This window comes from Colletotrichum tamarilloi (genome assembly GCF_030869305.1).
Source record: "Colletotrichum tamarilloi strain Tom-12 chromosome Unknown Scaffold_288.1, whole genome shotgun sequence".
NCBI classification, from domain to species: domain Eukaryota; kingdom Fungi; phylum Ascomycota; class Sordariomycetes; order Glomerellales; family Glomerellaceae; genus Colletotrichum; species Colletotrichum tamarilloi.
In genome coordinates, this window is record NW_026849671.1 from 1 (window position 1) to 12,807 (window position 12,807).

At 51.6% G+C, this 12,807-nt stretch overlaps 6 protein-coding genes across 6 annotated transcripts; 4 read left to right on the top strand and 2 right to left on the bottom strand.

The window, feature by feature from the left end:
* Positions 1-1,761: 1,761 nt before the first annotated feature.
* On the bottom strand, positions 1,762-2,736 carry CTAM01_16942 (uncharacterized protein; the record flags this gene model as incomplete). Its single annotated transcript, XM_060532934.1, has 2 exons — positions 1,762-2,185; positions 2,252-2,736. 2 exons carry the CDS (start codon positions 2,734-2,736, stop codon positions 1,762-1,764), a joined length of 909 nt encoding a protein of 302 aa, XP_060372487.1.
* Positions 2,737-4,927: 2,191 nt separating this feature from the next.
* Positions 4,928-5,779, top strand: CTAM01_16943 (glutamine amidotransferase class-II; the record flags this gene model as incomplete). The annotated part of the gene is made up of 1 exon (XM_060532935.1): positions 4,928-5,779. One exon carries the CDS (start codon positions 4,928-4,930, stop codon positions 5,777-5,779), a length of 852 nt encoding a protein of 283 aa, XP_060372488.1.
* A 1,140-nt stretch (positions 5,780-6,919) lies between these two features.
* Positions 6,920-7,072, top strand: CTAM01_16944 (uncharacterized protein; the record flags this gene model as incomplete). The annotated part of the gene is made up of 1 exon (XM_060532936.1): positions 6,920-7,072. One exon carries the CDS (start codon positions 6,920-6,922, stop codon positions 7,070-7,072), a length of 153 nt encoding a protein of 50 aa, XP_060372489.1.
* A 429-nt stretch (positions 7,073-7,501) lies between these two features.
* Positions 7,502-8,068, top strand: CTAM01_16945 (uncharacterized protein; the record flags this gene model as incomplete). Its single annotated transcript, XM_060532937.1, has 1 exon — positions 7,502-8,068. The coding sequence occupies one exon, from the start codon at positions 7,502-7,504 to the stop codon at positions 8,066-8,068; it is 567 nt and encodes a 188-aa protein (XP_060372490.1).
* A 421-nt stretch (positions 8,069-8,489) lies between these two features.
* On the bottom strand, positions 8,490-8,983 carry CTAM01_16946 (uncharacterized protein; the record flags this gene model as incomplete). Its single annotated transcript, XM_060532938.1, has 3 exons — positions 8,490-8,639; positions 8,717-8,891; positions 8,949-8,983. The coding sequence occupies 3 exons, from the start codon at positions 8,981-8,983 to the stop codon at positions 8,490-8,492; spliced, it is 360 nt and encodes a 119-aa protein (XP_060372491.1).
* A 1,085-nt stretch (positions 8,984-10,068) lies between these two features.
* Positions 10,069-12,603, top strand: CTAM01_16947 (zinc knuckle; the record flags this gene model as incomplete). The annotated part of the gene is made up of 5 exons (XM_060532939.1): positions 10,069-10,107; positions 10,318-10,437; positions 10,723-10,798; positions 10,874-11,775; positions 11,836-12,603. 5 exons carry the CDS (start codon positions 10,069-10,071, stop codon positions 12,601-12,603), a joined length of 1,905 nt encoding a protein of 634 aa, XP_060372492.1.
* Between the last annotated feature and the right edge of the window lie 204 nt (positions 12,604-12,807).

Here is a 12,807-nt window from a genome sequence, read left to right on the forward strand (position 1 = left end):
TACAAGCTGGCGTGATGAAGTATTTATAAGCGCAATTCGGTGGCATGCAAGTGTAGAGCGGCGAGGACGCTATACCCAAACAGGTGTGCCGCCAGACTTGGAGCGGAAGCAGCGACTTCTCTATTACTATTATTAAAATCTTTTCTTTTCTTTAATATCTTAAAATACTTTACTATCTATAAGAAAATACTTTATTATTAACGTATTTATAATTCCGAAAGTCTTATTATTACTAAGCACTAATATACTAGCAATCATTAGATTAATCTCTTAGTAATTAATCTCTTTTTACTTATTATTAGTTTAAAGTAGCGCTTAGCTATAATATATTTAAAATAAATTCTTTTATGAGTAGCTTAATTAAAAAGAAATTAGTAATTATAATAAGGCTAGCGGAGATAATATTAATAGTAGAGGTAAAGTTAATAATAATAATAAAATAGTTAATCTTTTTATAATAATAGCTTTAATAAAAAAAATTATATATAATAAAATACGCTCTTAACGGCCCGTAACTAGTTAACTAGTCGTTAACTAGTAATAATAAAAAAGAGTTAAAATAGTATAAACTAGGCTATTTATTATTAATTAAATAGATAGAACTAAGTTAATAAGTTAGAATAGCTAGTAAAGTAAGTCGAGGCTATCTCTTTTATAATTATATCCTTACTAACCTATAATAAAAATATATATATAATTTAATTACTAATTAGTATTAGTATATATATAAGTAAGTTAGACCGTTTAGTTACGACGAGGTTAATAAGTTAGTATAAGTTTATTACGTATATATAAGAATAGAAGTTCGTAAGTAGGGCCCGCGATCCCTCCATAGGTATAAGTAGGTAGAAAGGTCCGTTTGCACGGGCCCAGACTACCTACCTACCACCCCTACCTAACTACCTAATAGGGTCCCTTTTCTACCTCGTAATCCAACAGTTAAAGAATAGGTTAACCCACCCTAGCTTCGTGAACTAAAATACCCAGTCTTTCGGGACGGAGTTAGAATACGTACGCACCTCTAAACGAGTTCGAACAGTAGAGAGACGATATGCACGCAATAAATATAGAGATTAAAGTTCAAGCTTAGGTCCAACCAAGCTTGCGAGATAGGCGTGAAAAGTCTGTCGCCGTGGTTCCCCATATCATTATTCCGTCTATACCCCAACTTAATTAAGTTCAAGCCTAACTAACCCCAACTCAGGGCAAACAAGCTTTAACCAAAAGCAATAAACTTAAACCGCAACCTCTATTAGCACATGGGACGATGAAATGTCCAGAGAAGTATCAAAAAAAAAACATTAAAAAAGGTCTGCACACAATCGCTGCGAGGATTTGAGCCTCACGCGGGGGTCGAACCCGCAACCTTGAGATTAAGAGTCTCACGCTCTACCGATTGAGCTAGCAAGGCGGCTGGGGGCCGTATTTGATTGGTGAATGTTTTTGGCTGGGTCTGCGCCTGAGTTTCGTCCGCGGTCTGCGAGCCGGCCAGTTTCCAACCCCCCGGCTGGCAAGGACCTGGCCCGCTGTCTTGCTCCCCTTCCGGCGAGCCGTGAAGGCTGCCTGTCGCTCCCCGGCCTTTGGAGACGATGGATCGCGATGCATGCAATCCTGCAGGAGTCAGAAGGAAGAAACCTCTCGCCATTTTGGAACACGTCTCTTATTAACGGGGTGACAACTGGGTATCCGCAGCACACACCAAGAACTCCGAAACCAAGTTTTTGAACGCGCTTCCACGTTGAACAATCCTCCAAGAAATCCTCATAAAATCCAAGCCGACTCGGTGTAGTCCTTGGCCCCGTTCTGCACCATGTTCTTGGTATACTTCATCCAGCACCAATTGCTATCCTCCCCCTGCTCGCCCTCGTAAATGTACACAACACCCTTGCATGGGCCTTTTCTCGACTGCTGCTGCAGGTTAAACGCCGCGCAGTACCGTACGCACTCTTCGAAATTCTTGGCCGGCACCTGCGCGATGTCGTTGTAGAGATAATCCGTCCCGCAATCCTTACTAAACGTCAGGTTCGTCCCGGGCACCTGGTATGTCAACACGGAGCTGGACCCGGGACACTTGTTGAGCGCGATGGGCGTGTCCGTGGCGGCGGGCTTGCTTAGGTCGAAGGCAGCTGACGATGACGCCGAGGTGGGTGTGGCGGTTGATGAAGAGGAGGATGGCGATTGGAGGCTGTGGAGATGTATTAGTTTTGCTGTGAGAATGCGGCTGCTCGTGTGTTGTAGGCGAGGAACTTACTTTGCGATTTCGTTGTTTTTGCTTGCCACCAAAGCACCTAATCCGCCCGCCACACCGACCAAGGCGCAGAACAGCAGACTGGAGAGAATCAACAACCAAAATGTGGCCTTGCGCAGCCCGCATATTGTGTCGTCGTCCTTGCTTCCCTTCCTTTCCGCCAGCTGCTTTTCCGGCATCGGCGAGTGCTGATTTTGAGCGTACGTCGTCTCGGTGTAGTTCGTCTGTGGCGTGTGAGGTTGGTGTTGATGCTGATGCTGTAGCTGGTCATAGTACGGTTGCGTCTGTGCCGGCTCATATGATTGCGGCGCCGTGCTGTAGTTTGCTCCGGTGTTCACCTCCAATCCATCCGGGATGGCATCGGCTTCGGGTCCGGGCCCACCGTTTGGATGCTTGAGCATCTTTTCGGCTTCAGGGGATGGGGAGTGACTGCTATAGTTGCTATGCCTGTTGGAATAGAAGTGGTCGTGCGGATGTAGCGATGCCATCGCGCGGAGGGGAAACCTAGACAAGCCACGCTTAGGGACGACAGAGTAGAGGAGGAGGGGGAGGACTTTAAATGAGGCTGCCAAGCATCAGGTAGGGGTAATCTGACCGAACGTAAAAATGCGAGACAAAATGGGCAGCGAAGACTGGTCGAGGACTCTCTCGATACTGTTGTTGACGGGGACTCGGGGAGCGACATGCAGGATTGACCGTCTTGTGCCACACCACGCGCGCGCAACAAGGGGCGGGGCGTCATCAGCACTTGTACCGGCTGGCTCGCTGGTCCAAGACAATTCAGGACGCCATCCGTTCCACGGCCGTCACAGCGGTAGGGCTGGCGCGAGAATAGTACCCGTCTGTACGGGGTACTGGCCCGCCGTTACAATAAGCTTGCTCCTGTAGCCTGAGTCTAGACGTGGGTAGTCAAGGCAGAAGAGTCTCAAGGGAGCATCGCCCCCTGACTTTACCCAAGGAGACTCAGCCCAGAGGCTGAGGGAGGGTGGTGGCCGTCACGGTAGTATTCTCAGCTTTGTCCAATGAGAAATCAGGCGCGGCAGCGATCAGCGCCAAATGGGTTCACACTTGGGATCTTTGGCGCGCGAAGGATTCGACCCCCCGACCAACTCTGATGCATCGTCGGGTCATCGAACCCTTTTTCAGAGTACCTTTGTGCCAAGGCAGCGCCCCAAAACAGCGACCAGCTGTTCGAGTAGGCTCTGGGACTCGGAAGTAAGCCCAAAAGATGAAGACGCCTTCCGAAAGCCACCCAATTTCCAAGCGGTCACCACAGGATTCGCAATTGAGACATCCCTGGTTTCTCCGGCCTTGCCAATGTCGGCCATTGGGAGCGTTGAGAAAGGCGTTTCGTCTTCTGTCTTCCTTGGGGGTTTACTTGGAGCCCGCCCCTTTTCAGCCCCCACGGGAGTATGACGCTGGGATGAGGTGCAGCCGCGCTTCGCTCTTGGGATGTCTTCCACGACAGAAGCTTGAGTCCGTCCAGCACACTGGGCAACGCTTCACCCTGACAGCTTCGCGAGCTTCGCGGTCCTAATATGGCCAAGTGCTGACGGTCAAAGTATGAGTGGGGAATCCGGTGTCGCCCCCGAGTGATGGCCGGGCGGGCGGGTCTGTCCGGCATCTTGGCTTTTCCATTTCTCGTTCGGTCGGGAACCACTCCCGCCGGATATTGTCTCGAATGCTGCTTGCCGCACATGCCACCATCATCTCTGTTCGATGCCTGCTATGCCTGCTAATGCGTGGTAGCTAAAGAGGGGGCGAAAGGCATGAATTGGGGACGCTGGCAGGTCTCAGGCCGGAATCAAGCTCATAGCCAAGCTTCGTTCGAGCCAAAATCTCATCAGAACGTGGCGCACCTAGCGGCTCCTCCCGCCAAACACGCCGCGCTGAACGTCTTTGGCCAAAGGGTCCTTCAATGTTGGGGTTCAAGACGGACTGGCTCTTAGGCGGTAATTAAGGCATATTCAATCTTCGCCTTTTTGTTCACTCTTTCGCCTGCGTGGTTGCATTCCTTGCGAGTGACAAGCCGGAAGGGACTATAATTATGATCCGTCGGCGATTCTGTGTTTCTTTTCCCAACGCCGAAGGCGAGCCTTGGAGCGCACTGGCAGAAGCTGTCGTGCTTTCAAGAAGCGCTTCCCGACACGGCACGCTATATCCGTACAAGCGCCAATTCGAGGTCTGTACAAGCGCAAGAGAACTCTAAAGGCCGTGACGTCAGTTACGCCTCTGGTCAATGTCGGGGCTTTTTGCTTCAGATCAGACGTCCGCTATGACCGAGCGTGAGGAATGAAGGTGATCCCGACGGGCTGCCAACTACCTTCTTGCCATCTCAACGTCAATCGCTCATCTCCACGAAAGAACGAACAATCGAGAAAGTCTCTTGGGGTCAATTGACACGAATAAAAATCCGCCCTTGGTCATGTGTCGCTGGTTTGCTTACTTGGGCGATGAAGCCCAGCTTCTTGAAGATTTGGTCATTCGGCCGCGCCATGCCATTGTGAAGCAAGGTGAGTGTTCTGTCATGACGTTTCAGCGGGGCTTTTCATGATGATATCGGTAGTGGACGAACACTTCCTACCGGCTGGCCATTCAACGGTTGAACCATTTCTTGGAGAGCTTCAGGTCGCCCCTTTGGCTGCCAATGACGCAGGCTCACCGAATCCATTGACCAACATGGACGGATTCGGCCTCGGGTGGTATACGTCGACAGAGTGCGAGTTCAACCCTTATATCGATCCAAAGTGGCCCGAGTCCCTTCGTCCAGTCGTGTACAAAAACACTCGACCTCCGCTCAACGATCTGGTCCTCAAGAGCATCGTTCGAGGCACCAGCAGCAATGCCGTCCTTGCCCACATCCGCGCAGCCCCAGGCCTGACGCCAGTCGTAGAGACCAACTGCCATCCCTTTGCGTTTGGTCGTCATTTGTTCGCCCACAACGGCATCCTCGGGTCTTTTCCTCGTATCCGTACGGCAATTCTGCAATATCTTCCGTTGAGATACCAACAGGCCGTTGTCGGGACAACAGATGCTGAGCACATTGCGGCCGTGTACTTTTTCATATTATGCGGTAAGGATGGCGACTGGGAGTCTGTTTATGATGCAGGAGAGATGGCGACAGCGATGCGGGAGACTATCATCATCCTCGAGAAACTGCAGACCGAGTTTGGGCCGCCGAGCCGAGAGGCCAACACACTCAACCTTGTTGTCATGTCTGGCAGCTCGCTCGTCGCTGTGCGATATGCCAGCCCGGAAGGACTGGAACCCCCGAGTTTGTACTACTCGACGACAGCTGGAGCAACGCTCAACCGCAAGTACAAGGGATTTCCAAGCGACGTGAGTGACTCGGCCGATGGTGGTGACGGGGATGCCGAGGACGACGGGCGGCTAGAGAAGAAGAAGCATGGAGAGCACGTCGTGGTAGCCAGCGAGCCCAGCACCTTTAACCAGGGCGAATGGGAGCTTATCAAGCCATCACAGATGGTTGTTTCTGAACTGGGTACTGGTGCCTATCTCGAGCACTTGTGAGGAGTCACTTATGAGGGTCATGTTTTCGACGGGGGATGCAAGGCAGCCTTTGGATTGGCGTTTGGACGTTTGATTATGGGCTGGGATTTCCAAACGAGTTATACGTGTAACGCCGCCTTCGGATCGTCTGTACCTTGCTTGGAGTCAGAATCGTACCCACAAGGTGCCAGCATCTTTCATTATTGTAACTCCCACGGGTATGCTCAGCTCTTTCCTGACCGTTTCTTTTCTCGACCGCTGTGTCTAGTCGTGCTTCCATCATCCTGGTGTCTTCATGTGCGCATCCGCGTGGCGAAGGGTGAAAGAAAGGAACTCTGTCTGGTATCAGTCCCACATCATGGCAGATCAGTTGATCTTCAGACGTGGCTCCCGCGGGTTGATTGGCGGCATTGGCGTGGAACACCGGCAGGTAGCCTACCAGGAGCAAACAACACCACCGCCTCGCCGTTGTGTAACGTTGCAACCTGTGAGAAGGATAGAAACAAAATTTCGGCGAAAAAGCAGGAAGTTCGCATCAGACCAGCTTTGGAGCTACCTGTTGAGAGCGAGGCCAAAAGAGAGAGAAGGTCGAACATGTTGGCTACCAACACCTAGGTGACAGATGGGGGGAGGTGAGGACGGCAAGAAAGGTCCGAGGTTCCGTAGAATCCAGCCCTGTCCCGATCGGGGTGAATTAAAAGAGAAGGAGGAGGGCAGCTGCTCCTGCTGTGTCAATAAGTCAGGTATCCAAGGCAGGAGCTCTTTCTTTCAGCACACTTCACCTTCCTTTCTAACCTGACATCGTCCACCCAAGTACTCACCTCTTGGCCTCCTTTTTCCTTGTTTCTTTTGTCACCGCTGTTCTACGCTGTTTTTCTCTCCTATTGTCCATCGAGACTCAACCATCGAGCCGCTTTTTTGCTCTCATTGGGCCGCCGTTTCAACCGCAGCTTGTGCGTCTACTTCAGACTCGACAGCAACTTCGCCCTGGCCTTGGGCACCTTCGAGTCGACCATCGCTTCGATAGTGTGTCGGAATTCGCCCATTACGCGTACGACTTGCGACTGCCGGGAATCATGGGGGATCGAACGCTATTTATCGTTCTTCTCTATCTGGCCTTCGGTCTCCTAGTCAACGCTACGGAAAGCGAAAACGACGACTATGACCAGTGCTACTTTGATGCAGGTTATGTCGGTCCACCTAACCTTCTCCCTTGCTTACCGGCGAATGAAACAAAAGGTGGCTTCAGTTGGTGCTGTCTGGCAGGGGACGCCTGCGTCAATGAAGCCTGTTGGAATCATGATTCGGGCGTGACTTATCAGTATGGCTGTAACGACCCGAATTACGCAGACAAAATCTGTCCCCTCAAGGGCGATCTCGACCCAGGTCCGTTCCTCCTCTGCCATGACCCATTGGATTCCTTTAGGGGACTAACAATTAATCAATCTGACAGCCAAGTCCCCATGGATAGGGCTTGTTCGGTGCGATACTGAGAACGAAGGTATTCTGAAATACTGGGCTTGCAACCATCCAGATACCTGCGGCGAAAATTGCCCGACTGAACCCGAGCGACCGCAGGTCACTCAATCTGTCTGGCCCTGGAAACCTCAGGCTTTGCCACCCAACAAAGACTGCAAAGATCTAGGAAGGCGGGTTTTGGCAATGTATGCCCCAGCAACGATTCCTTCAACTGGCGGTGTCCCATTGGCGTATACGGCCCCCGCAAACAAACCGTCTCTATCAATGCCGCCGTTGCAAAGCAGCGGCACGACGACATCTCTGGCTTCTTCAACCACAACTACCTCAATTTCCGATACTGGGACTTTTGTCGTAAATATCACATCACCCACAGCTGCCACCACTACATCCGTGGACTCCGAGACGAGCAACTCAACCCTAGGCACCGGGGCTATTGCTGGCATTGCCGTTTCCTCCGCCTTTCTCATAGGATCGGCCTTATTCGTCGCCTTCATGCTACTCCGACGTCGTCGCTACCGACATGGCCCGGTACTCAACACCCATGAGACTGAGACTTATGACCACGAACAGACTGTTCCTGCAGAATTGCCTGACGAGAAACACAACCTTATAAATCCCCACACCCCGTCCACAGCCTCGGACGCAGGACAGGGCCGGCCAGTCTCGGACATGACTCTGAGCATGTTTTCACCCAGTCCGCTCAGTACGCCGAGAACTCCAGGCTCGCCGTATTACTACCACGGCGTCGGCCAAGCCCCTTCGGAGTTGGCGGATCAGCCAAGGGCTATACACGAGATGCCGGCAATCAATGAACGGGTCGAGATGCCTTGATTCATGGGATAGTGGTGCCAATATATCCAGGTCGCGGTAGGGGGAAGGCTTTGGTATCGCTGTTATGCTCTAGGACTCGGACACATACACATATTTAGAGAATACTTCACAATGGCGGACTGATATGATTGCCCCTCTGCGTACCCCTTTGCTCAGTCACCTTTGGGCTATTGGCCCATAATTGGATACAAAGGCTACGTCTTTGCCAATAAGTGCTCGACAAGCTGACCTCACGAGAACGAGGCGCTGTGCATTACTGCAGAGGAAGACCACATGGAGGTGACGACGTTACACGGAATCCACGCTCCCCTGTATTCAAAGGGAAAGTGCTTTTGAGCAGTACTGAAAACTTGATGATATTGAGATTCACTTATACTAAAGTACACTTTTTCGAATACGTGTTGCGTCAAGCACCGTCTTATCAAGCGATTGACCGGTAGGTCCTGATACAGTCTTCGGCGTCCTTCCCGTCGTTCTTACACTCGGGCTTGCAGAAATCATGCCAGTCGTAGCCATACTGTCCCCAACAAATGGGAGCACCCCAAAATTTGGCGGGATTCAGCATGCGACACTGCGGATCGACATAGATCAGCAGCCATTACGGCTTCACACGAAGGGGTTTGGAGGGGATGGGAAGATATTTCATACCGTAAGGGCACCCGCCCAAGGGCCGCTTTCACCCACCAGACTTATGGTGACTTGGTCTTTGGGGAGGGATTCGTTCTTCATCCAAATACAGGCCTCTTTGGATCGGATAGTGTGGAATGACCATGACTGGCAGATACAGTGGAAGAAGTCTGCGTTGACGGAGGCGATCCAGGTGCTTGTAGAAAGTAAGCATCGACATTTGTGAGCTATGTAAGAGAGATTGGAGGCTTACTTGAGGAGAACTAGATAGAGAACCTGGAGCTTCATTGTGGTTTAGAAACGTCTGTGTCAGTGAAAGCTCTGGTGCGCTCGTGGTCTAAGGTATTGAAAGAGTACCACTTAGTGACAGAATGAGGAACTAAATTGGAGGATGGGCAGGAGTCACACTTTTGTACCAATGTCACGCTAGCCTTACTTGAATCATCAACACCGTTATGGCTGCAGTCTCGCCATCACGGTTCCAGCCATCCGTTTTACAAACCTCGACAGGCACGTCGCACCAGCATGCTAATCAACTCTCCCTCACGGGACACCTCTATGGACATATACCGATCCAACTACCACCAGCACGTTGCTTGACTAAATTGCCGCACTCGGGACTCTCGAAACCCTCTTCTAGATTTCGTGGATTGAGAGGCACCTACTTATCTACCCACATCTTGACTCGTTACACGGCTTGAAGGCCGTGGGACTGCTTTTACCTGGTGAAAAGGGATTGATTTGCCATGTATCAATCTGTAACATGGGATATGCAGCTCTTGAACGTTTTCCGGACATGGCAGTGTCGACATTTACTGACCTCGCCCCTCGTCACGCAATCTTGGTCAAACATTGCCCAGACCTAAGCGCATACTCGCTCACGAAGATCAGCACGACCTTGAGTCTCATTTCACTGATTCAATATGCTACCCACCTCTGCAGCGCATTCCCACATCGTGCCAAATCGTAGACATATGACAGGACAGACAGTGTGTAGTTTCAGCTGCTTTCCTTGACTTGACCCCTGCCAGAGGCGTGCTAGGAAGAAGAAAGGCAGGCCAGAGGAAGCGTATTCTCAGATCGCCTGTGGAGCCGTAAGTCGGGTGATCGGCCAGGCACCTTTCAGTTAAAGTCGTACTCTATGGCCTGGGTGGGAAGGTACCTAGGTCTGCCCACATCTCCGCTAACCGTGCCTGTGCGGGGCAGGTTTCCAAGCTATGTCTATGGCAGAACAGTGGGCTATCCAGGTACAGTACCTTAATCGCTGTGGGTACAGTGGAGACTTTGGACAAGGAAGCACTGCTCTGCGGCGATTTCAACCTCACTCACCCACGCTAGAGCGGTATCCGATGTCTAAGTCCCAATGCAAAGGCATGGCAGTTGTGCGACGCCACCGAGGCGGCGGGAATGAGGTGCGTGCTCCGGCTTGCCGCCTCTCCACTCGCCCGCAGCCCTCGAGGAGTTTATCGACGCCGTTACGGAAGCGATGCAGGCGAGCATCGCGAAATTCGTCCCGATCGTTACGCCACCAAGTATCACCGGTCCTGTCCGCAAGTTCGAGGAAAGGTATCCACGCCAGCCTCGAACTTGAAGAAGCAGCTCGGCGCAACTGCACCCTACAGGACAACGACGACAAGCTCTACAGCAAGTGGCAGTTTCTTCGGCGACAAACGGACAGACTCGTCAAGCAAATCTCGACAATGTCGTACCGCGATTTCGTTGAATCCAGCACAAAGGCCATGGTAGGAACCTACGGCTTGGCTCGAGTGGGTGCCCGTTGGGACTCTGCATAACCACGAGTTCACATGCCTGATCTTAAGGACTTAGTAACCTACGAAGTCTGCAGCGCCCCCTAAGACAAGGTCCGTTGTCTCACTAGTTCGATCTGGCCCAAGACTAGTACCGGACTAACGGCACTAGTATAAAACTGTCCACTACTCGATCCCGCTCGAATACAGTACTCCTCTCCACAGTAACTCGATTGCGAAGAGATTTATGAGCTGATCTCCGGTATCCCTAGCGGAAAGGCCGAAGGACCGGACGGGATTGCTGGTGAGGCTCTCAAGATGCTGCATGTTTCAAGAGATGAGCAAGAACCCGAAAGTGAGAGGGAAAGCATCATCGCCCCGATTCTTGAACACATCATAAATGCCTGTTTTCTCTTATCGCATCATCCAGCGCAGTTCAAACGATCCAGGACTGTCATAGTCGAAAAGGCGGACAAGCCAACGTACGAAACACCGAAGAGCTGGCGTCCTCTCGCCTTGTTATCCTGCATGGGCAAGGTTGTAGAGAAGGCCATGTCGAATCGCTTGACGATACTCTCCCTTGAGCACCACCTTGTCCCTTACAATCAGTTTGGATTCGCACGACGGTCTACGACAAAAGCGCTCGAGTTGATTCTGAATCGCGTCTACCGATGCTGGAACGCCAGCCCGCGCATGTTTGCAACGCTCATGACCATTGACATGACTGGCGCCTTCGATCATGTCGATCGAGAGGTTCTCCTGAACATCTTGGTTCGGAAAGGTGTCCCTGACTGGATGGTTCTGTACATCTCTTCATTTCTTTCTGATCGACGCGTTGCCTTGTCTATTCCAGGATACACATCAGAGGAGTTCTGGGTCAACATTGGCATTCCCCAGGGCAGCCCTCTTTCGCCTGTTCTCTTCGCCTTGTTCTCCTCTCTTATACTGGACGAACTCAACAAGATCTGGCCGTCGAGTCCATTCTTCCAAGCCATGTCGTACGTTGACGACAGTTGCATGGTGGTCACCTCACCCTCCTACGAGGAAAACTGCAGAATCTTGACAACGGCCTTTACCGACCTGATTGCCGCTACCGCGCCGCATGGCATTGCCTTTGGCCCTTCCAAGACACATATCATGCATTTTCAGAATCCGCACAGGGAGACTCGGGGGGCCAACTCAAGAACTGCCGACGAACCTGAGCCACCCAGAATCATACCATTGGCAGATCTACCAGACGTTGGTGTGGAAGGGGCAAAGAAGGAGGAGGTGATCAAGCTTCTTGGGGTTTACTTGGACCAATCTTTGACATGGGCCACACACGTAAAGGAGGTGAGTACATCCTGACAAGCTTAATACAGCTGAGTACGCCGCTGACAATGTGGGAGACAGGTTACCGAGAAGATGGAAGCCAAGATGCGCACCATCTATCGTATTTCCGGCTCGACATGGGGGCCCTCTCTCGCCAGCATCAGACGCCTGTTTATCACAAGTGTCCGCCCGATCGCCGCATACGCCGCTCCCGTGTGGTTCCTTTATCGAGACAACGAACGCAGGGTTCGCTGGCAGATCAGCGTCAATTTGGTCACGAAGCTCGACAAGGCACAGGCGGCGTGTCTCCGACAGGTTGCCGGCGCTTACCAGACCACAGCGAACGCGGTCGTCCACCAGGAACTTAATGTCCCGCCGCTTTCTCTATTCCTTGAGAAGCTCGGTCAGAAACATCGCACTCGCAATCTTGACACCCCGGAATACGGTTCTCTCGATACCGTGTGGGGAACCGGTACCATGCCGAAGACCCTAAGCGCAGCGAATGATGTAGCACACCCATACCGCATCCTCTACAAAGCCACGGCCGCTTCTATTGATTTCGCGGCCCGGAAGCAACTCATCGAACTCAACGAGGAGCGAGCTACGAAAACAGACCGGCGCGGTTTTCCGCTACCGAAGTTAACGTGGCGGAACTTCCTTGACCGACAGCAAGTGCGGGGCAAAGTCATCAACGACAAACTTCAGGAGGCATGCGCGCGGTACTGGCAGAACTACCTTGACGCTCGCCAAGACCGAAGGGAGGATCAGACCGAGCCAAACCTTCGCATCGCCAACCACCGTCCTCTCTCCCTCTCGGAAAAATGGGGCCCAGCCAGCTTGAAATACTAAGTCAACATACCCACTTCCTGGCACCCCCCTGTTTCTGGCACCCACAAAAACGCGAAAATCCACCACAACCCAATGCCCACCCCCAACCTCCTTTTATCACAACATTTTCAATTCGCGTCCAAATGGGCTCATCTTTTGCACATGTCTTCTTCTATATATAATGCCTCAATATACCGAAGATCAGCTTCGTCAGGCTCTCGAGGA